Source organism: Brachionichthys hirsutus, chromosome 7 (assembly GCF_040956055.1).
Source record: "Brachionichthys hirsutus isolate HB-005 chromosome 7, CSIRO-AGI_Bhir_v1, whole genome shotgun sequence".
NCBI lineage: Eukaryota > Metazoa > Chordata > Actinopteri > Lophiiformes > Brachionichthyidae > Brachionichthys > Brachionichthys hirsutus.
The window spans coordinates 11,374,815-11,395,545 of record NC_090903.1 but is presented as its reverse complement, the minus strand read 5'-3'; the positions used below and the strand labels follow the sequence as shown (position 1 = coordinate 11,395,545).

General features: G+C 42.4%; 1 protein-coding gene across 1 annotated transcript; it reads left to right on the top strand.

The window, feature by feature from the left end:
- The first annotated feature begins 1,267 nt into the window (after nt 1-1,267).
- wapla (WAPL cohesin release factor a) lies at nt 1,268-15,721 on the top strand. The gene is made up of 20 exons (XM_068741060.1): nt 1,268-1,335; nt 2,003-2,416; nt 2,583-3,249; nt 4,670-4,983; nt 5,333-5,463; nt 5,861-5,956; nt 6,479-6,640; nt 7,457-7,593; nt 8,330-8,441; nt 8,779-9,009; nt 9,446-9,557; nt 9,733-9,830; nt 10,089-10,165; nt 10,733-10,908; nt 11,141-11,256; nt 11,349-11,597; nt 12,016-12,229; nt 12,723-12,811; nt 12,903-12,998; nt 13,890-15,721. Exons 2-20 carry the CDS (start codon nt 2,029-2,031, stop codon nt 13,953-13,955), a joined length of 3,531 nt encoding a protein of 1,176 aa, XP_068597161.1. The 5' UTR covers nt 1,268-1,335; nt 2,003-2,028; the 3' UTR covers nt 13,956-15,721.
- The last annotated feature ends 5,010 nt before the right edge of the window (nt 15,722-20,731 follow it).

Sequence of the window (20,731 nt, the reverse complement as noted above, 5' to 3'; positions counted from 1 at the left end):
GCGTCAATTCCTGAATCATGCATCAAGGTTGCAAAGGATTAGACATTACAGGATACAAACATCGCACTGGACACAGCTGTAATGTTTGCTTGTTGCCAGACTGTCAAGACCTGAGCTTAAAACCATCAGTCATGCAGGGCATGGCCATATTACCTCACCATTTATTGGCCTTAATGTGGAGGGGCAGTCTCTCTGTCAGTCCAAACACATGAAGACAAGAATGTATAAAACCGACTGAATACAGTGTGTTTCATTTTACTTAATGATGAGTGAAACGAAGTCAACAGGTTAGTTCGACTTAAGTAGGCTTGATTTGATATCCTGTTATTTCTGCAGGAAAAAAAAATACATTTTCACAAATGACCTTCAGAAGGACTCGCATGGTCTCTCAGCGCCAATGGACCATTTTGACAACTAGACCTATGTTTTTTTAATGAGATGCTATTCATTCAATCCCAGCAGGGGGTCAGTGTTATTAATATATGTGCTTTCTGTTTCCAGTATGCTGCAAGCGTCCATTAAGCACGGTATACGCAGACAATCAAACTGGCCCTTTTGCTTTATATTAATATTGATTGTGTGAGGTACGTGTGTGACTATATTTAACAGGCTATGGGTACTTTAATGGAGAGCACTTTTTTTCACCCAAGCAGATCAACCCACTCACAGCTTTGCATGCCATTTTGTCATTTAAATAGTGGATTACTTTGAAATATCAAGGACAACTCAATGTCCATCGATGATTTGTTTCTAAGCTGAGCATGAATATTAACTTCTGTAGGACATTTCATGCAATTCTGAAGCTGTTTTTTATGGAACCCCTACTTTTGTTATGTGACTAAATTCTAGTGGCGGTGAACGCTCTGTTGACGCCACAACGACTGCCTCTTCTCATGTAGATGTAGATCTCTGGTGCCCCCTATCGTTTGTTATGGTTTTAGATCTAAACCAATCGGATTCGAGTTTGCTGACAGAATCCTAAAACACGCGATACCATCCCTACCGCCGATTGGCTGTCTACTTTGCACTTCTCACTTCGTAGGAGTCTGCCCATCGAACGAGAAGGGAGGGGATATTTTAATGGCCGTCAGTAGCACTACAGAATGCAAAAAGTCCACATTAGCTATAATTTTAGACCATGGTAGTAACATGTGCGCTTTTGTTCTCTAAAGAGCGTTCCTTTATGGACGTTTTCTAGTCGGACATAATCGTCTAGTGTGGTTTGTCATCGGCTGAACGGACTTTAATCGCTTGATTTGTGCGCGAGTGGGGGATCAGGCCTAGCCGGCTGGCTAAAAAACAAACGGACGTTTAGCTAGTCGCCGGAGTTGATAGGTAACAGTGTGTGATCTTATTCTTTTGTATTCACAACCGTAATCGCTGGAAGTTTTAATATCACTTGAATTATGTTTTATAATAATATTACATTTATTACATGTGATGCAGTTGCAAGTTGAGAAATGCAAACAGGAGTATGCTGTTAGCATAGTTGAGCAACTCTGAAGCCATCGGCTATTTGCTAACTTTATAGTAACTTTACAAACGTAACCAGACCGAGGTTAACAGATGCGGGTAAGTTAGCTATACTTCCATCACGGCACCTAATGCAATTAAGTCCAGGGTTTACCTACCCTCGTATCCTGTCAAGTTACACTGACAAATAAATATTAGAATGCTTTGCTGCGTAAAATAGCAAATTAGCCATGTAAACTCGGGGCGCTGTCAACCAATAGTTGGCATATGATCAGCGAGCTTACCCGTAGTTTGTGAAACCAATAACGTCAGTGTCACTTTTGACTAAAATATCGACTGTAATTTGCTTGTTTTGTAACGTTGTATACTGTTTTTCGTCAGACACCCATTTCTGCCTGACGTCGGTAGATTGAAATTTTCTTCTTCTTTAGCTTTTATTGGTGGTCGGCCATCATCTTGAAATGTTCTTAATTTACTTCACACTTGATTTGCTAGCTACGTTTTGAATGATGTCTGCTTCTTTTCACAGATAATATGTAACAGAAAGCAACCAACATGACATCTAGATTTGGTAAAACATACAACCGCAAGGGAGGGGAGGCCAATTCAAAATTTGAAGAGGTCTTCTCTAATAAAAAGCCCACACTGACCACCAGATGGGGGGAGACAACCTACAAGGCTCAACTGGGAGCGAAAAGGCCGCTGTTAAAACCAGAACCGAGTGAGCTGTCCAAGAGGCCCAGGCTTGAGGACAGCAATAGTGATGAAGACCCATTTGGTTTTGATAGTGATGATGAGTCAAAGACCCAAACCTCTCATAGTGTATCCCAATCGAAAGTCAATGATGGCAAAGTCGTAAAGGTGACGACTGTGCAAGGCAGCGAGGCAGGCTCAGTTGTGACTTCTTCACAAGGTTCTGCAACCTCAACTACCACGTTTGCAAGTAAGTAGTCGATTCGTTTACTCTAACGTATTCCTTAAAATATGCCTTTGATTGCCCAACGCCCCAATAATTCATTTACTTTCTGTAGTTTAAGAAGAATGAAGTGTTTCATAATTAATCTCATTTAACTTTGTGACTATTTGTAATTTTTCTCTTCCATTCATAGACAGGCAATCATCTAAATTTAAGGATGTTAAAGATGACAAGTTCAAAACTACATCGGATGACAACGTAAATCCTGCATATGAGGCATCCTTGTCAGAAATGGTCCCCTCTGATGAGCATAATTTCTCAGCTTTCCAGAGGCCCATCTCCTCCTTGCTCAATATCGACACAGCCTTAACACTGTCTACTGGTGCACCAGGTGGTAGTACAGACCTTCAGGAGATGAAGAATGCCGAGTTGGCGCCTCCACCAGAGCCAGTGGACAACATTCCGCCTTCTCCATTTACACTAAGGGCCTCAAACTGCAAGAAATACCAGCGGCCCAGCAGATCCAACAAATTATCACCTGAACCTGCAGAAAACAGCAACGAGCTTGCAGAAACGGGGAATACTGGTACTCAAGATACACCCAACAGTGTGCATTCTGTTAGTACAAAAAGTGCTGTTCCCAGTGCTAAAGCAACCGCAAAGCCTGCAGGTAGAGGCGGTGGGAGGGTACGAGACTATACAGTTCTGCACCCTTCCTGTCTGTCGGTATGCAATGTCACCATCCAGGACTCAATAGAGAGGAGCGTTGATGAACTGGTCACCCCTGCTACTCCTGCTGACCTTGGACAGGCAGGTCAAATGAAGAAGAAATCAGACCCTCTTCCTCCTAAACCTACAAGGTTTGTCCTTTAAATTTCTGTCTGTTTTGTTCTGTGTGCTTTATTGAAGATATCATTCGTTCAGTTTTTCATAACTGAAAGGAATAAAATGGCATTTACGTTTTACACAGCATCCTAACCTTTCCGCAAATGATATCTATTCTGTTTTCTCATGTCCTGCATAAGACGATCCGCCCACAATGACAATCAAGGATATAGATTATCTTTATTATCCCCTAGGGGCAATTGGCTTCGCAGCAAGCAGTAAACACGAGAAGTAAAATAATGAATGGGAACACTATCGGACATGATGTACAGGACAATAAAATCAACTCACTTTGAATTCTAAAGCAGACCAACAGCAGTAGGAACAGATATGTTTTTTTTTTTTTAACTGATTGGTAATTCACCTTGGCACAACATATCTGCAGCCAGAAGGGAAGCAACAGGAATTCATTTGAAAGCAGATGGCTCGGTTCGGCAGTAATGGCACAAGGTCCGGGTGATGTGCGGATCATTCATGTCATTCGTTCAACTCTAAAGTCATACCTGCAACCTTACTGCAGACTTTAACAAGACTATGCAGAGGGTTTTGAAACCGATTGAGCAAAACAAGCATATAAAAAGATAAAATGAGCAGTGATTCAATAAAACACAAGTGCCAGGATATGAATATTGTTTCTCACACTCTGTCTGGTCACCAAAAACAACAGGGAAGATGAGTGCAGGATTCTTCTCCTAATCTACAACCATCTCTTTTGTTTTGGCCATGTTGGTGTTTAACTATGATGACTTGCACTACTCAAGGAAGTCTGCCACCACTGGGCCATGGTGAGGATATGCTATTGCTCACTAAGGACAGGATAATCAAAACTAATTATATGATTGCCTGTATATTATTGACTCTGGCAAGCGTTGGTGTGTAAAACAAATAAAAGCAGTGATAAAATGCAGCCCTGGAGCGATCCAGTTTGATCGCAAGCCATTGACTTTCACATGTTGTGACCAGTCAGTTAAAAGAAAACAAAGAAACTGCACTTTTTATATTTCATTTTGCGCTTGTCCATAAATATGGTATAGGCCATGAAAAAGAAGATATAGGTCATAAAAAAACATCTATTATTGCACTTACAAAATGGAGTAGCATATAATAGCAGAATTACTTAAAACACTTCAATTGCTTGATATGTTTGAGATTTAAATTATGTATTTGTCTCCCCCCGCAGACACATATTAACAGATTGGACATTTATTGCAGAAAGCAGCTGCAGAATGAGAAAATTAGTATACGGCAGAAATAATTTGAGTCTAAAATAGTTTTGCCTCATCAGAATTCATGACTGACAATGTGAAATTTTCCTTTCCTCTATTTTTACAAAGGTTTGATGGGCTACATCTTGGGCTTTTTTATTTAACATATCTTCATGCTGTATTTTCCCAGGTTCAGACCCACCCAGACAAAGGCGAAGAAGACAAAGACAAAGACTGAGACAAAGCTAGAGTTTTTCGGCTTTGAGGACAAAGAAGACCCAGAGGGTGAGGATGGTCCAGAGGGTGGTATGGTCGGAAAAAGTAGCTACAAGATCAAGTACTTTGGCTTTGATGACCTGAGTGAGAGTGACAGCGATGAGGAAAGCTCTCAGACCAAAGAGAAGGCGGCCAGGAAGGCGGCTGCGGCCTTAGCTTCTCTGAGCACCAGTGTGGACAGCCCCCATACCAGTGATTCTCAGGACAGTCAGGCCAGCAGCAACACAGGTGAGCTGTACATATTTCTACAAAGTCATGGTGAGGATGGCAGAGATGATAGTGTGGCTGTTTACTTTGCTTTTTCCCATTTATAAAGTAGCCTATTTTTTTTAAAAATATTTTGGTAATGGGAGATAAATACAGTCACTTTGAAGTGAGTGGCAGGTTTGCCTGTTCAAGCTGACACAGACGACACCAAAAATTGTCAGGAATGTACATTCTTTTGGCTCATGATAGTTTGTCAATTTTAAAATATGGATCCTAAGAAGAAAAAAAGGTAACCTCTGATTTACACTAGGTCACTCTGGTCTTTTCACATATTGAATTCTTCCCATGAACAATCTGCTTTCTTCAACAGATGCATTTGACTTCTCTGATGACTCCAGTCCTGGTGGAACTGAGGGGCAGAAAGGGCGCTCAGGAAAGCAAAGTGATAAATCTAAGGACATTGGTAGTGGACAGAAAAAGATCTTCAGTGGACCCAAAAAGGTGACTATGTAAACCGTACTATGTTCCTATGAGCCAAATCCAGCAGCATTGCTGTTACACAAGAACATGTTCAATATTCCAAACCCAATATATCTTGTGAGAAGAAACAAAGATAAAAGCCAGGATTTCTCCGGTCCAGTACATCATTATGTCACACTGCATGTTCTCTTTAAATAGTCCTGGGTCTGTTTACTTGTTGGTGATGAAAGTTCTGAGTGAAAGTGGGCACAGAGGTCAATGGACTCACTTCTCAGAACGGCACAGCACTGATGCTCTCAAATGAAAAACATTGTTTTTGGAATAAATCTTTGTTATATGAAATAAATACAGGATCTTTTGAACGTTAGATGTGTATTTGCTGCTGACTAATTCTTATTCTATTCTTCTGGATTTCCAGTCCCCTGCTAAAGCGGTTTACAATGCTCGCCACTGGAACCAACCCGAGCCTGAAGCGATTCCTGTGCCCCCACTTGCTCGATCCCAAACTGCTCCGGTAAGATATCGATCTCTTTGTGGTTACTATTGATGTTATGTTCAGTTTTTAGTGCTATAAATACAATAATTGATCATTAGTGAAATATGTTGCAATGAATCTTTACTTGAATTTGCATTGTGGTCTATTATGTAAAGTGAGTGCTAATAACTAGCTCCAACATTGATTATTAGAGTGCTCCATTCCCAACAGTCTACAATCCAAGGTGTTGTTTATTGGTCTTATAGTTATCACTAGTTTTGCTTAATTGCTTTCATTAATTTCCTTCTGTTTAGGGTTATTTCTCAGACGTGAATCTGGATTTACTTTTATATTCTGTGGAATTACCTTCATTTGAATAATTGTTCATTTAAACATTGTTTTCATCTTTCCGTTGCTTCATTCGACATCTGTTAGCGATACTTATTATAGTCTTGTGCGCTTAACAGACTAGTCAGCCGTGATAAATCTCGTGGACATTTCATTAAACAGATTTTGTTACTTTGGGATGAACCCCTATTCCACGCCTTTTTTCTTCCTTAGGCCATTTTATCAAGCAGCAACAAGGAGAGCAACTCCCATAAGGATGATGGCTTGTTCAAAGCTCCTCCACCGCCGCCCAAAGTCATTAAGGCAGAGACTATTCCCACGCGACTGAACCAAGATATTGTAACGGCTCTCAAATGCCGGAAGGAGCACAAGGAGGTGAGTCTGGAGTGTATAAAGATGCTTTTTGGCGTCAGCTCGGGGACAGGAGAGAGAGGAAGCGCTGTGTTTTTAGCTGTTTGTCGGTTCATTTTTTGCAAGAATTGTTTGCAGTCTTCTATGGACCGATTCTTTGTGTAATGTAGTGAAGCTGTTTTAACAGATTTGGAACAGGCCACAAAGCAAAAGGGCAGCATTTACGGGGTCCATTGAAACCCATCAGCACCAGCAAATAGAACTGATGCTCTTAATTTAAACTACAGGGGGTCATCGACTTATGACGACAATTGGTTCGGAGGGCTTTGTCGTATGCGTCATGATACGGAGTAGAAAGAGACTTTTCTCTCGTTCAACATCGTGGGTGAGACCGCATAAACTGTCGTACACTCGATTCGCTCGCTTTCCGGTATGTTGTAAAAGCGCCTCGTAAACGGACAAAAACAAAAACAGACGAGTGCGGTCGTAAGTTGACGAACCCCGGTACTTAGTTTTTGCAGAGACACCATTTGGCCCAAAATCACTCTAGTTGCCACAGCTCAGATTCAGAACCAACTGACTCACGTCCGCATCATACTGAGGGGACACATGACTGTTGATATTGGTAGGCATACAGAATCAATAAATGATCAGGGCTTAACTTCGCAGTGAGCTTTTGATGAGCTGCATTTCCACAATTGGCTTTTGGTACTTGGTACTAATGTAAGCAAGACAGAGGAACTTAAGAATGATGGTGCTCCTCATTTGTGCGAACTGATTGTGTTCCTGGATTAGATGCATTGTTTGCCCATTATCTGTAATCGCCTTCCTTTCCACCAGCTGTACACTGTGGTGCAGCATGTAAAGCACTTCAATGACGTGGTGGAGTTTGGAGAGAATCAAGAGTTCACAGATGATTTTGAGTACCTGGAGACTGGACTAAAGAGCGGTCAGCCACTCAATACAAGATGCCTTAGGTAAGTGTAAAGAATTGTAGGGGGCGTAGATGGTGCAGTGGTTTAAATGTGTGATCCCTGCAGAGACTGCAGTCTTCACACAGTGGCTATACTTTAGATTCCTTCTTAGTGTCAGCCCCCACGCTCTCTCACCATTTCCTGTCACATATCTTCAGCTGTTCTATCCATTAAGGCAAAACTGTCCCAATAACAATAGCATTAAAAGCATTTGGTGCTTCCTATTTCTTGTGGCTTTTTTTCCCAGAACATGAACAGTCTTGAAGTAAATGAAATACAATAGCCATCAGAAAGGATCTTATTCTCTGGCTTTTGAATTGATTTAAGCAAATAATCTTTCATTATTACAGAGTGAGTGCTTTAGAGACATCCTGCAAGCCCTGCTTCTACTTGGTGTGCTCATTTGTTTATGCATCTTTTGTTCATCTATTTCCACCATTGTGGACATGCTTTAGTCTCAGAAAGGACAGAACCGCATGTAAGAGATTTTAGAAAAAATATTCAGACAGTTCGGGGTCTTTGTTTCAGAATTGATTTCCTGTATGTAGAAAAGAACAGGGTGAAAAGTCATAATTCAGCTGAAATGTAAAACAAAATATTGCACTTGGAAACCGCAAATGGTGATTCTAATGTGAAGGTCAGATATGGATCATCATTTCTCTTTTCAGCATACCACTGCTAAATATTTGATCCAACATTTGTGTGATCCTTCCTTTCGCTTCCTCTCTCACTGCTCAAGTATTATCAGCCTGGCCACACGATGTGCCATGCCCAGTTTCAGGATGCACCTGCGTGCCAGAGGGAAGGTGGCGCAGGTCTTTAAAATGATCAGTGATGCTCCACAACACCCGGTCAGTGAAAAGTCTTTTCTTCCTTAAAAGAATGTACGATAGTACCGGTACATGTTTGCAACATTTAGGAATTACTGCCTGTATTATTTATTATGTCCTCAATGAAAATGTATCCGCTAACAGGATACATGGGGTGTTGGTTGCAAGATTGTTGAGCTATCCGATAGCTGCTATCGGATGTAGCAATGTTCTATTGAGTTTACTGGAACCTTTCTTCTTTAACCATTTGGTTTGTCTTGAATCACAGTTGAGTTGGGCATCGAACGTTTGTTCCAAATTAATGGGTCAGTTTTATGCTCATCCCCTTTGTAAAAGCCTCTCTTTATCGCTGTAACAGAACCTTGCTCTGTGCACGGCTGCCCTGATGTACATTCTGAGTCGGGATCGTCTTAACATGGATCTGGACAGAGCCTGCCTGGAGCTCATGATCAAGCTGCTGGAACTGGACCAGGACTACTCGGCACACCAGGATCAGCTCACTGCTAAGGAGGTGGAGAAGGTCAAGGAGAAAATCAGAAAGCTGTGCGAGACTGTGCATAATAAGCACCTTGACTTGGAGAATATCACAGTGAGTTCTACTTCAGTAATGACGCAGCACCGGCTCTGGATGTATGTTAGTCTAAACAAGTAACTGCCTGCAGTGAGTTTTCAAATAATTCTCTATCAAGCTCAACACAAAGACGAACCCTAACCCTAATTGTAAATGCATTGAGTAAATGCCCTTTTTTTCCAAATATAATTTTCATTGTAATTTGGTTTTCATACACTTCACTCCTATTTGTGAGATAGTTATGTCTTTAAGTAAGATTTGCATCATAGACTCAATTAATCTCAATCTAATTCAAATATTCTGTTGGACTAATGTTTTAGAGACAAAAATGAATGACAGATGGCTTTAATTCATTAAGTCACCTTGGTAGTGGCACGATTCACGTGAAGTCATTTATATTCCTTATCCACTGGTTTGCAGCTAGTGTTGCATCGGTTTTTTCCCCTTCTCGTAGACGGGTCACCTTGCCATGGAGACATTGCTCTCTCTCACCTCCAAGAGAGCCGGGGATTGGTTTAAAGAAGAACTGCGACTACTGGGGGGGTTGGACCACATTGTAGACAAAGGTGCGTGTGTGTGTGTGTGTGTGTGAGATGCCGAGCACCATGGTGAGAATGGGTGGCTAAAGTACAAGACTCTTGTGTTTAAGTGTAGAGAGCTGCTTTTCAAAGTCAACTGTCACAGCTGCTGACTTTCATGTAGCCTCTGGATGTGAAATAGTCATGTTTCGTTTTGCCACAGTTAAAGAGTGTGTGCAGAACCTGAGCCAAGAGGATGACAAGGAGAACCTTGTCGCATCTTTATGGGGGGCTGAGAGGTGTCTGAGAGTGCTTGAAAGTGTAAGTACTACGCTGTCAATTTGGGTTCTCCCTCTTACTGAAGTTTTACAGGCATGGCATTTTTGTCCAAACACTGCGACGCTTTACTGTGAACGGATGAAAAGCTTTTTCCGTAACACTGGGAGTCACCTTCATACTGTCTCATTTAAAATGTCACTGATCAAAAGTCACATCCCCTTATTTTCTGTTCCACCGCTCCATTTCATCCTTTTAATCCTCCCTCCCATAATCGTTTTATTTGTCTTTCATATCTAACAGGTGACTGTGCAGAACCCCGAAAACCAGGGTTACTTAATCGCCTACAAAGACTCGCAACTCATCAGCTCCTCAGCCAGGTGAGCATCAGAGACGTGTTAGAAATGACTGCACACAGATGACTATTACATCTTCGTATTAGGTCATTCGTTCACTTCACTCTGGATCTGTTTTTGAAAACATTTTATCTCTGAAATGGAAATAATGAATCAGGAGAGAATAGAATCATTATTTGTGTGTGAGCAATAGCATGCGCAGTTGTCAGATGAAGCACGTGGAAAAGATGAATCCGATGTTCAATGTAATGTCTGAAAAGAAACTGAGCTTCTCCAGCCGAGCTGCTTGTCTCTGTCACCGTCAGTAGCTGAACAGGACTAAAGATAGAATATCTGTCATGCTGGAGATGATGAAAGTCAACGTTATGGTCACGGCGTGGTGTGAGATATGTGCTGAGGCTGCATGCTAGAGATCTGGATCTGATTGTTTCTATAAAGATGGGCTCACACTATCCTTTTTGTCACGAGGGATGGAAAATTAGGGATGGAAGCTTAACATGCTTCCCCCTATTTTTTTTTATCTTTCTACTTGCATTCCTAAAATGATCACGTTGCTTTCTGTCTTCATTGTGTTTTTCTGTCTTTCCTCAGAGCTTTGCGGTACTGTGAGGAGATGATTCAGCGATACAGCAGGGCGTTAAACAACAGCTCCCTGTCATTGTCGGGTGCAGCGCTGCCCCACTGCAGCTTCAGTAACGTGGGCAAAGCAGTGGAAGACTGCATGAGGGCTGTCATAGGGGTGCTGCTCAACCTGACCCACGACAACGGTACTCTCGTTCACTACTTAAGGGGGTTTGCATGTACTTTTGATACGTGTTTGCCCTGTGTTGCAGTCATCTCGCATTTTGCTTTGAGTTCTTCGTTTACAATAATGATTATTTTTTAGTTCTGGCTTGTTCTTTGTTCGCACAGCAAGAAAGTACACTTCACGACGACTTGGCTGCTCAGCAGGGAAAATCATGCGCTAGTATGAGTTAATGATGATATTTTTGTCTACAGAGTGGGGCAGCACAAAGACGGGTGAGCAGGAGCAGCTAATAGTAACTGCTCTGAATTGCGTCCTTCGTGTTCCACGCTACATTCCCCAGGAGCAGCGTTTTGACGTGCGAGTATTGGTAAGATCAGAAAAAAACAAACCCCATCTAATTGTTCAAGGTATCCTAGCATCGTGTTTGCACTGTGCTCTTCTGTGTGATACGTTCACCAGGGTCTGGGCCTACTAATTAACCTTGTGGAGTACAGCTCCAGAAACCGCCACTGTCTGGTAGACATGGAATACACGATTGACAACACCTGTCTAGAAGACAGCCTGGTGCAACCTGCTGACCGAACACCAGCTGACACCGCCGTGGCGTCGGCGTCAGCGTCAGCGTCAGGAACGGCGAGCATCGCCGAGACTCTGGGAGACAGGCCTGATGAGCCCCAGTCCTCCGGTGCACTGGCTGCCCTGGTTCAGGTAGGACCTGTGCCAGGATTCAATTCATATTTTGGCCATCATTGTAGAATTGATTATTTTGTGTGTGGGGAAAAAACAACTCAATGTTTTTACAAAGAACAATTTGCATTTCATGAAAAGGTCATTTAACTCTTTTCTCAGGGAGATGCTTTAGTTTAAACAATCTACTGATTCTTTACTGAATATGGACGGTGCTATATCGTACCGTTGTAAATCAACGCACAATTGTGGGTTGGGTTGATGTTATTTAAACCGAATTCCTTGGCAAACATAATTGTCAGCTCTCTTAGTTTTCTGAAAGAAACCTTTGAGAATGAATTAGTGATGAACGTTCTTTTCTTCTTCAAGACCATTCTTTAATCGCTGATGAGTTATTAAAGTTCTGATGTTTTGGATTCTAAATCGGCCTATATCCTAGTTCTTTTTGGAGAGGGAGCGTGCTGCCATCCTGGCTGAAGCTAAGACCGATGACCTCATCTGTGAGGCGCCCAAGCCAGCGTTGGACAAAAGCGGCGAATGGCAGGAGACATCGGGAGAGATCCAGTGGGTGGCAGCCGAAACCAATGACTGCCAAAATGAAAAGAAAGAAAATGAGAAGGAAGAGGAAGATGAAGAATTGGATTTAAATAAAGGTAGACTTATTTTTGTGTGGAAGCTGTTTTTAGTGTTGGCCAGAATACAATACAAATAAATGTGATTAAAGTTGCTTTACTGATTTCTAGTTAGAAATAAATCCTTTACCTCTTTTCATTCAGCCAAATGATGAAAAAGGAAGCGCTGGCCTCAGAAAACTGTTGTCTGTGTCTTTACCCAGTGAAGCTGAAACAAAGAATTAGTAATCATCAGCAGCAACTATTTGACATTGTTGGACAATTTTAGAGCCATTTTCAATTGTCTAATTTCATTTTGTCATTTAAAAAAATAAATAAACGATAAATACATTTGCAGCAAAAACGTATTCACCTCTTCCCCTTAAGCAGCGTGTTTGGTATCTGAGCAAAGCATTTTAGCTGCTGAGTTAAATTCACAGGGATTATTCCAGCAACACTGTATTAAAAAGTCTAACATGAGTTTACCTCTAGTGGAGGCAAAGTTATGTATATGAGTCTTTCCCTTCTCTCCCAGCTCTGCAGCATGCAGGCAAGCATATGGAGGACAGCATAGTTGCCTCCTACACAGCTCTGCTGCTGGGCTGCCTCTGCCAGGGCAGTCAGGTGAGAGTAACTTACACATATACAGTATGATTTTTTTTTTCTTCTCACTGATCTCCAATTCATCGCTCACCAACGTTTCTGTCCCTCATAGATAAACGCAACTACTGTGAGGGTGCATCTACCGAAAGGGGATTTCTCCATCATGACAGAAATGCTGAAGAAGTTCTTGAGTTTCATGAATCTTACTGTGAGTAGAAATGTTTCCCGTCGACAACATTAATGACCAGGCCACCATTATGCTAAAGTAAAATATACAAATTAGAAGTCAGGGTAATACCAATCTATGCAGATCCATCTCTGAATACATAAGCTATGTGAATAAATGTTTCTTTTTCTTTTTATTGTAATTGCCTAAAAAGATTTATGTCATTGGATTGAGGGACTTTGTATTTATGTTTAAAAAAAAAAACGAAGGGTTGAATGGACCAAAAGAGTTCAAGCTCATATTTGTGCTGCCTGGATCTTTTGCTGATCAGTAATTTTATGTAACAGATTACGTCCTTCTAGGTAAACATTTTGCAGTTTTTACTTCCCATCTGCTGTCTTTTATTCTTTCTCCTGAGAAAATATTAGGATTTGAATGACGATAAAAGCTTTTATTTGTGTTTACACCGAGATTAAATAATGCATAATAGCTGTAAAGACCAATATCTAGACATGCTCTGATTGTCTTTCATTCAGAATCTCTGTCTCGGTTGGTTTAATATTGTTTAACAGCCTCTAGTGGCACTTAGATTATATTGGATTGTGTACTGTGATCAATAAGTTATCGGCCAAAGGCAATTGTTGCTTATGAAGTAGTGATAGAATGATAATGATAATTTAATATTCATTTAAGCATGAATATTAGATGGAACATTTACACAGTCACAGATGTGTATTTTGCAGAAGCGTTGAGTGCACCTCATCCCGTCAGAGCTGAAGAACGCCACCATATGTTTCACAAAAAACCCTTTCAAGTCCACAGAGGTGTAAACACCCCTAAAGAAATGCGAAACAAGACCGCATCAAGGATTGCTCCGTTGTGCACCTTGTCGTCTTCACATTTGTTTTTGTTTTTCCTATTCTGCTTTCATAGTGTGCAATGGGCACCACCGGACAGAAGTCCATCTCACGGGCCATTGACTACCTGGAGCACTGTTAACAGGCCACCAGAATGCAAACCCGCGCTCTGCACATCGAAGGGATCCCAGGCTTTCCTTCAGGCCACCCCTACCCGACAGGAGACAAAAGGGGGTCATTGGAGACGTGGCAGCATTCCCTTCACTTCAAAAGGTTTCACTCCTTTCCTGGAGCACAGCCTGAACCAAAGCCCTGGTAGCTGACGTACACAGTTCTCTCAGTTCCACTCTACTAATTCTACATATTCGGAGTCAGATCGAGATCCGTCCTCAGGTAGCTGCGAGTCAGGCCGAGTCGAGCCTAAGTTTCAGAATAGTCGGTGGAGTCAGGCGGACTGAAAGCAGATCTCTTTCGGAAACGTCCTAAAAAGGTCTGACGGCAACAGGCCGCTGAGGTGATGTCTGCCGGCTGGTTCTGGATCCCTGGCCACTTAGCTGGAGTGTGAACCTCTAAATCAAATTTTATGGATCATTAAATTTTAATCTCTACTCATCCACATAGACGCGAAGTGTGAATTAATTCATTAGCATGTAAAATAATGATTTTATTTTCATGGGTGTTCAGAAGATGTCTGTGTAACTGCATACATCTATTTACCTACATGTTTGCTTGAATGTTTAAGGGACAAAATTATCAAGCTTTGATTTTTATGTTCTCGTTGTGCTCCGCTCATTTATTAACCGGGATAAGCTAGGATGTCACATAGGTGTTGCCATGGTTTTAGATTTTTCCTTTCCCTAGAGGGCATTTTTAATGGCCGCTAAATTATGGGTTATGTTTTGATCCGGTCAGGAGTGTGTTGTTTGATTGATAATGATTTCCAGAGTTCACACTGTTCGTTTCCTTCATCTCTATTGTGTATTTGGTCTTCTTTTTTTTTTGTTCATAAGAAATTACACTTACTATGAATTTAACTTCACAGGCATAATGGCCATGAGTTATTTGTCATTTAAAAATTCTGGTTATGCTTCCTTTTGAATTTATAATGCGTGTTTTAGAATGTATTTAATTTAATGCTTTCTTCTCCTTTGTCAATGTCTTTACCGAGTGAGATTTCATTTGTCTCTTAAGTTTTACTTTAGGCTCATTAAAATATAGCCCATGTGACAGCTGAGTGGCTGGACATCACACATGCATGACCGAATGTTTGCTATGATTCATGAGTTTAGCGCTAAGTAATGCAGAAATTCATCCAAACCTGCCTCATTTAATAATTTCGGAGTTGTAAATGAATGCTCCTGTTAGCAATATTTTTTAAATTGTGTCCGTGCATGTCCAGCCACATGTGGCTGTCTCCTGTTCGCAACTCCCATTTTCTCCTATTTTTATGCCTTCGACATCATGTTTTGACCTCCGCGTTATTTATTTTTTCGAGGTGTCATTTTACCTGCAATGAAGCACAGGAACTTTCTGGCTGCTTCGACATGTGCGATCGCTCATTTGAATGGCAACCAAACCTGTATAAGCAGATTCGTTTGGTTTGTAGGGCTGCGGCTAATTACTGCTAATTACTTTGCAAAATTCTGGCCCGAGTGGAGTTTTTGAATGTATATACTTCTGTACATAGTGGTTAATGGACATTTAAAATGCTTAGACTACTTTTTTTCCCTGAAGCTGATATTTTTGTTTTATACAATATTTCTGAGTTGTCGTTTAAAAAAAAAAAAAAAAAAACTAAAATTGCATAAAGTGGAAAAAACAACTGTTTGTACCTGTTTCAAGGACATTGTCTTTGGCTACATGTAAATGGTTGTATCGCTAAAACAAGTTGCTACTTTCAGCACGCTCCCTACGTGTTTTCCTCCTTTGACTTTTCGTGCCAGAATGCCGTTTTTAATTTGTAGTTCAGTTGAGCTTTTCCGTTCGTGCAGCTACTAGAGGTAAACACTTCACAAAAGAGAAGTGACATTTTGCGTTCTGATGGTTTCCGTCTGTGGGCCAGACACCGGATGCTTAATGTTGCCCTCTCCTTTGTGTGTGCGCCTGTGGAGAACCCTGCACGACTGTTAGTGGATGTGTGTGTGGTGAGATGTCTCTCCCTGACAAACTGGCTAGGATGGAGTGCAAGTCTAAACCCTTGTCAGGATACTTAACAACACTCTGGTGACAGTTTGCGGACGCGGCCCCTCAGCCTGACTGACTGCTGAATAATGGAAACAAAAGATTCTTTTTGCGGTGGCAAGCTGAGAGTCAGACTTAGAAATAGCTTCGGGAGACCTGGGGAATGTAGTGAAACACTATCTGGCAACATGATTCCACAACAACCAGGGTCAAAAGCGGGCTTTAAATCTAAATGACAGGTTGGCAGCGCACTAGTAACATGTTATTATGTCTTGTCCAACAACATGCAAATATGTGATTACGCTTTGGATGAAGTGCAATTTAAATTCCACACGGCAGCGTTGTTGCTTGTAGACGACAGGCACCTTTGCCCTTCATCCCCCTCGACGCACGATACATGACGGCGCTTCTGTTGTAGGAATTCAAAGGGAAAATTCCCCATGTGCTGATCATTGCTGAGAACGTGGATGAGAGTAAATGCGAGGAAGGTTGATCGGCCGTCCGCCCCTGAGAGAGAAGGACCGAGGGCGAATGGGATCAGCGCTTTGCACCATTTCAACAAAAGGCTTTCACTGAAACTGATCAGACCGAGCCGAAGTGAATAATTGGGTCTTCCTCTGCATTCATCCTCATCTCCTAGTTTGGTTTGCATCCCAACTCTTGTTTCTTTCTATGAGGGAGAAAGAAAAAAAGCATTTCACCATCTGTGACTTAATTTGATGATTCATACCAAGTTGTTTGTGCAGAGGGAGCGAGGCGTGGGTCATCAGGTGTACTTATTATTCTTTGCCTTTTCCTGGTTGAAAGATGGGGGGGGGCTGTGTGCCGCTAGGTGGTGCGAGTACTCAGCTTCTGACCCCGACGCACACACCCACACAAAAACACGCAAGTGCATCTTCTCATCAGCGGTGTTGCCCACTGATTTCCCCTCAAGCTGGAAGAACCATGCCGCATGTGGTGAGACAAACACCCTCGACTCGCTGATGCAGACAAACTCCAAAGACTTATCGGAAGAGATTTGATTCGTTGCTACTTTACTGACTGCCAGGGCCCATTCAGTAAACTTAAATCAAGCAGGGATGTGACTTGAGAACAAACGTTTGTTTCATGGAAAGCTGTCTGCTTTTGATGCGAATTATGTGGGTGAATATGAAAAAGACTTCAACTCCTCCAGTTTGTACTTTAAGAGCACTTTTTTTCACAGCAGCATTTATAGATTGCATTACACAGATGCACACCCTTCCCTACATCAACACGACTGTTTCATTTTAACAAACTTTTAAACCATATTGGCTCTGGTAAATGAGTTAAAACGCCTCCAAGAATTAGTGGATTCTTCTCATGCGTCATCCATGCCACGTCAAAGTTTTTAACAGTGAGGCTGGACTGACTCTATTATCCTGAAACTGCAAAATATCCTGAAGGAGCATCCATCTGCCAAACCCAAAGAGCCATGTTGTCTTTTTACTGGTTTGAAAAGCCTTAGATTATTTTGCTTTTTACTCTGATTCATTCAATTGGTCCCCGATGCGGTGCCGTTCAGCTGCGACAGCACACTGTGCTCTGCCGCCTAAGTGGATGCTTTCACTGGTGTCTTGTTTACACACACACAGCCAGGCATACGAGAAAATTTACACAGGTCTGCAAACGGCTCACAAAAAGGCAGCTCACACAAAAGCACAGCCGAGGGTGCGCGTGCATTGCCTCGAAATGTGTGAACGCAGTTACATCCTAACTAAATGTAACAGAGTACACACATCTGCTAGCAAATACGCAGGTCTAGTTCCTCTTGTTTAATGCATACCTTTCAAATCATTGAGCGGCAGGGAAGAAAGACTCGCCAGCCCATCTGTATTCCTGGCAGTGCGTGAGCTGCACTCTAATGGATGGGCTTTGTCCACAGGTAGGCCGGACGAGGAGCAGAGCAGAGCAGAGTGGTCATGTCTCTGCTCCATTCTGCCTCGCTCTTTTGCTATTCTCCACCTCCGGGTTCAGCCAGACTTCCCTCTGTCGGTGACGGCAGGGTGGAGGCTGAGGAGTGTTCAGTGAGGTTGGTTGCTGTTAGGATGTCCTTCTGTTTGCTTGCAGTAGTGTTTGATAAAAAAAAAAAAAAAATTGGCCTCAGGTAGAAACAGGAAGTTTTCTCGACTTTCCTCCCAACACCAAAATACATGTCATATTAGTCATTTGTAATAATCTTTTTACGTGGCCTTATGATGAACTGGCGACTTGTCCAGGCGCTACCCTGTCAACCAGTTGGGATAGGCTGTACCAAAGTCAGCTAAGGACTGGACCAAAGGTGTGGGCCCAAGCGGTTTGGACATTGCACCTCAGCTCTAATGAGGTGGGTGCAAAGAGATCTCTCCAGCAATTCCATCAAGATGAGACAAAGGTTGACAAAATCCACTCCGAGAGGATAGAATTGTATGGGGGGTGGGGGGCATACTCCTTGTAATTGGGATGAAGTAAACATCTGTTCAGTATTTTAATTGGAAATTATTTTACGTTGTTTTGAAAACCCAAAACTCGAGCAGGGCCCCCCCAGAGGCCCAGACCCATGAGCATTGTGTGAGAAACACAAATACTAACACCACGCAAGGGTCAAATATACATCATCTGTTTGCGCCGTTTTGAGCATGCAAAGTGATTATTCCTTTCTTTCCCTGCGTGGACGGCACTGAGCCCAATCATCGACTCAATTCAGGTGCGGAGCGCGCGCACCTGGTACCTGTTGGTTGATTTCAGAGCGGGGGGGGGGGGGGGCTGCTTCACTGCAGAGCCATCGTACAGCAACATGGCAAAGCTGAAGTCGTGGCCGGAAGTGGGCGCGCCACGGCGCGCGTAAGGTTTGGATATAGCGATGATCGGTCAAACCTGTGGCACCGTTGTTTCCTGATCTTACGGTGTGTGAGTGCAGGCGAGGCTCTGAAAGACTGATTCCTCTCTCAGGCCATGAATACTTCAATCACCTTTTGATAGTTCCCTTCAAAGTAGGAGCTCATTAATCCACTTTTTAAGCAAGCTCTTGGTTTTTAATATCTATCACTATACTTGGATTCATACAGAATTCACAAGGACAGCCAGGCCGGAGCAGGGAAATCCTCTTTAGCGTTTGGATTTTCCTTTTTTAAAGGGGACATATTATGAAAAACTCACTTTTCCCATGTTTCTACACTATTTTTTTTTTTTTTTGAGTCCTTGTCAACCCCAAAACACCTAAATAAACCATCAAGTAAATGCTTCGTAGTTTGGGTAGGTCTGTAATCACCTCCTGAAACACGTCTGGAAGAAATCTCTCCCCTTTTTACGTAATGAGGGGGGAAACGTGCACAAAATGTTCCTCTTAGGCTGCTGGAACTGCGACCCACCCTGGATGAGAGGTTTGAAGATGATTCAAAGCATTTTTATTCCGTCCTGATAATATTTGTGTGTGCGCGCGCGCAATGACGCACACTCACACAAACGCGGTGCGATGTGTGTGTAGAGACACTCGCACCTTGATTGCGCTCCCATGGTGGCGTGCATGCGCGCGTGCTCGCTATGAACGTACTCTTGCTTCCGGGTTCAGAGCATCTCTGGCAGAGCGGCTTGATACAGAAATGACGGACGCTGTCCTGCAGCATCTGTTTGCTATTTTTACCAAAGACTGTCACATATATTTCATACAAGTGCCTGAGAGCTGCGTTAACTTGTAGAAAAAGGGTAGAATATGGGACCTTTAACATGACTAATTCTGAGCTTGCCTTGCTGTGGAAGCAGGCTCAGCTTGTGTGATGGGTTGTGTGAACATTATGAGGAGACACTTGCTCATTCACAGCATCTGTGGCATTGCTTTGGTCCTGAGAGCATAAGATCAATTAGATGAGAATATAAGATTCCTCCTGCTGTTCACTCCTGACTGGTCCATGCAAAATATTTTCATGCTGTCAGAACCTGTTTTCCTTTTTTTTTTTGGCCTCTTATTTGAATGTTGGTCCGATTGAGTGGAGTTCAAGGGCAGAAATGTGATGTAATGCTCAATTATATTTTCATTAATGTGTGTACAGAATGGTAAGATGATCACCTTTCAGCGCCACCACTTTATCTCGTTACTGTCTACACTTGGGGTTTCCCATCAGGGATTGCCACAGCAGGTCATCCATCTCCATTTCACGGGTATCGTTCATGGGTATCAGACATGGCACTTGTTTTAAGCTCGATGCGCGTCCTGATGCGTCCTTTCCGTTTATCCACGGTGTTGGCACTCTCAGTGGCTGAGTTATGTTCCACAGTAGCACGTGTACTTTTAGATGATTGAGATTTTATTCAGAGTTTAAACCTTGTATGCCAGTCGGTTACTAACGGGTGATAAAATATTTGCAAATACTGTATCTGATTTTCTTTCATTCATCCATCTTCTTGAAGAGTAGAAATCAGAAATCTCCTTGTCCTCAGCCTCTTGTCTGAATCTAGGTCACGGGATACACTGGAGCCGATCCCGGCTGACTACGGGTGAGAGGCTGGGCACACCCTGGACAAGTCCCCAATTTATTGTAGGACCACACAAACAGACAGACACCGATAAAAGTGCCATCCATGGCCCTTCAAGTGGAATAATAGGTCCACCTGTCATTGAGCCATGTTTAAATGTTGCTATTTGTGCTTATTATTCTCAAAATCTTTGGGGTAATTCGTATGGAGATACACTAAATCACTTCTGACACGGATTTCGGGATTTTAATGCTTTCTAGGCCATCG

Coding starts and splice junctions, on each gene's coding strand:
- wapla (XM_068741060.1), top strand. CDS start 2,029: ATGACATCTAGATTTGGTAAAACATACAACCGCAAGGGAGGGGAGGCC. Junction 9,558..9,732: donor GGACCACATTGTAGACAAAG/GTGCGTGTGTGT, acceptor GTTTTGCCACAG/TTAAAGAGTGTGTGCAGAAC. Junction 11,598..12,015: donor CACTGGCTGCCCTGGTTCAG/GTAGGACCTGTG, acceptor CCTATATCCTAG/TTCTTTTTGGAGAGGGAGCG.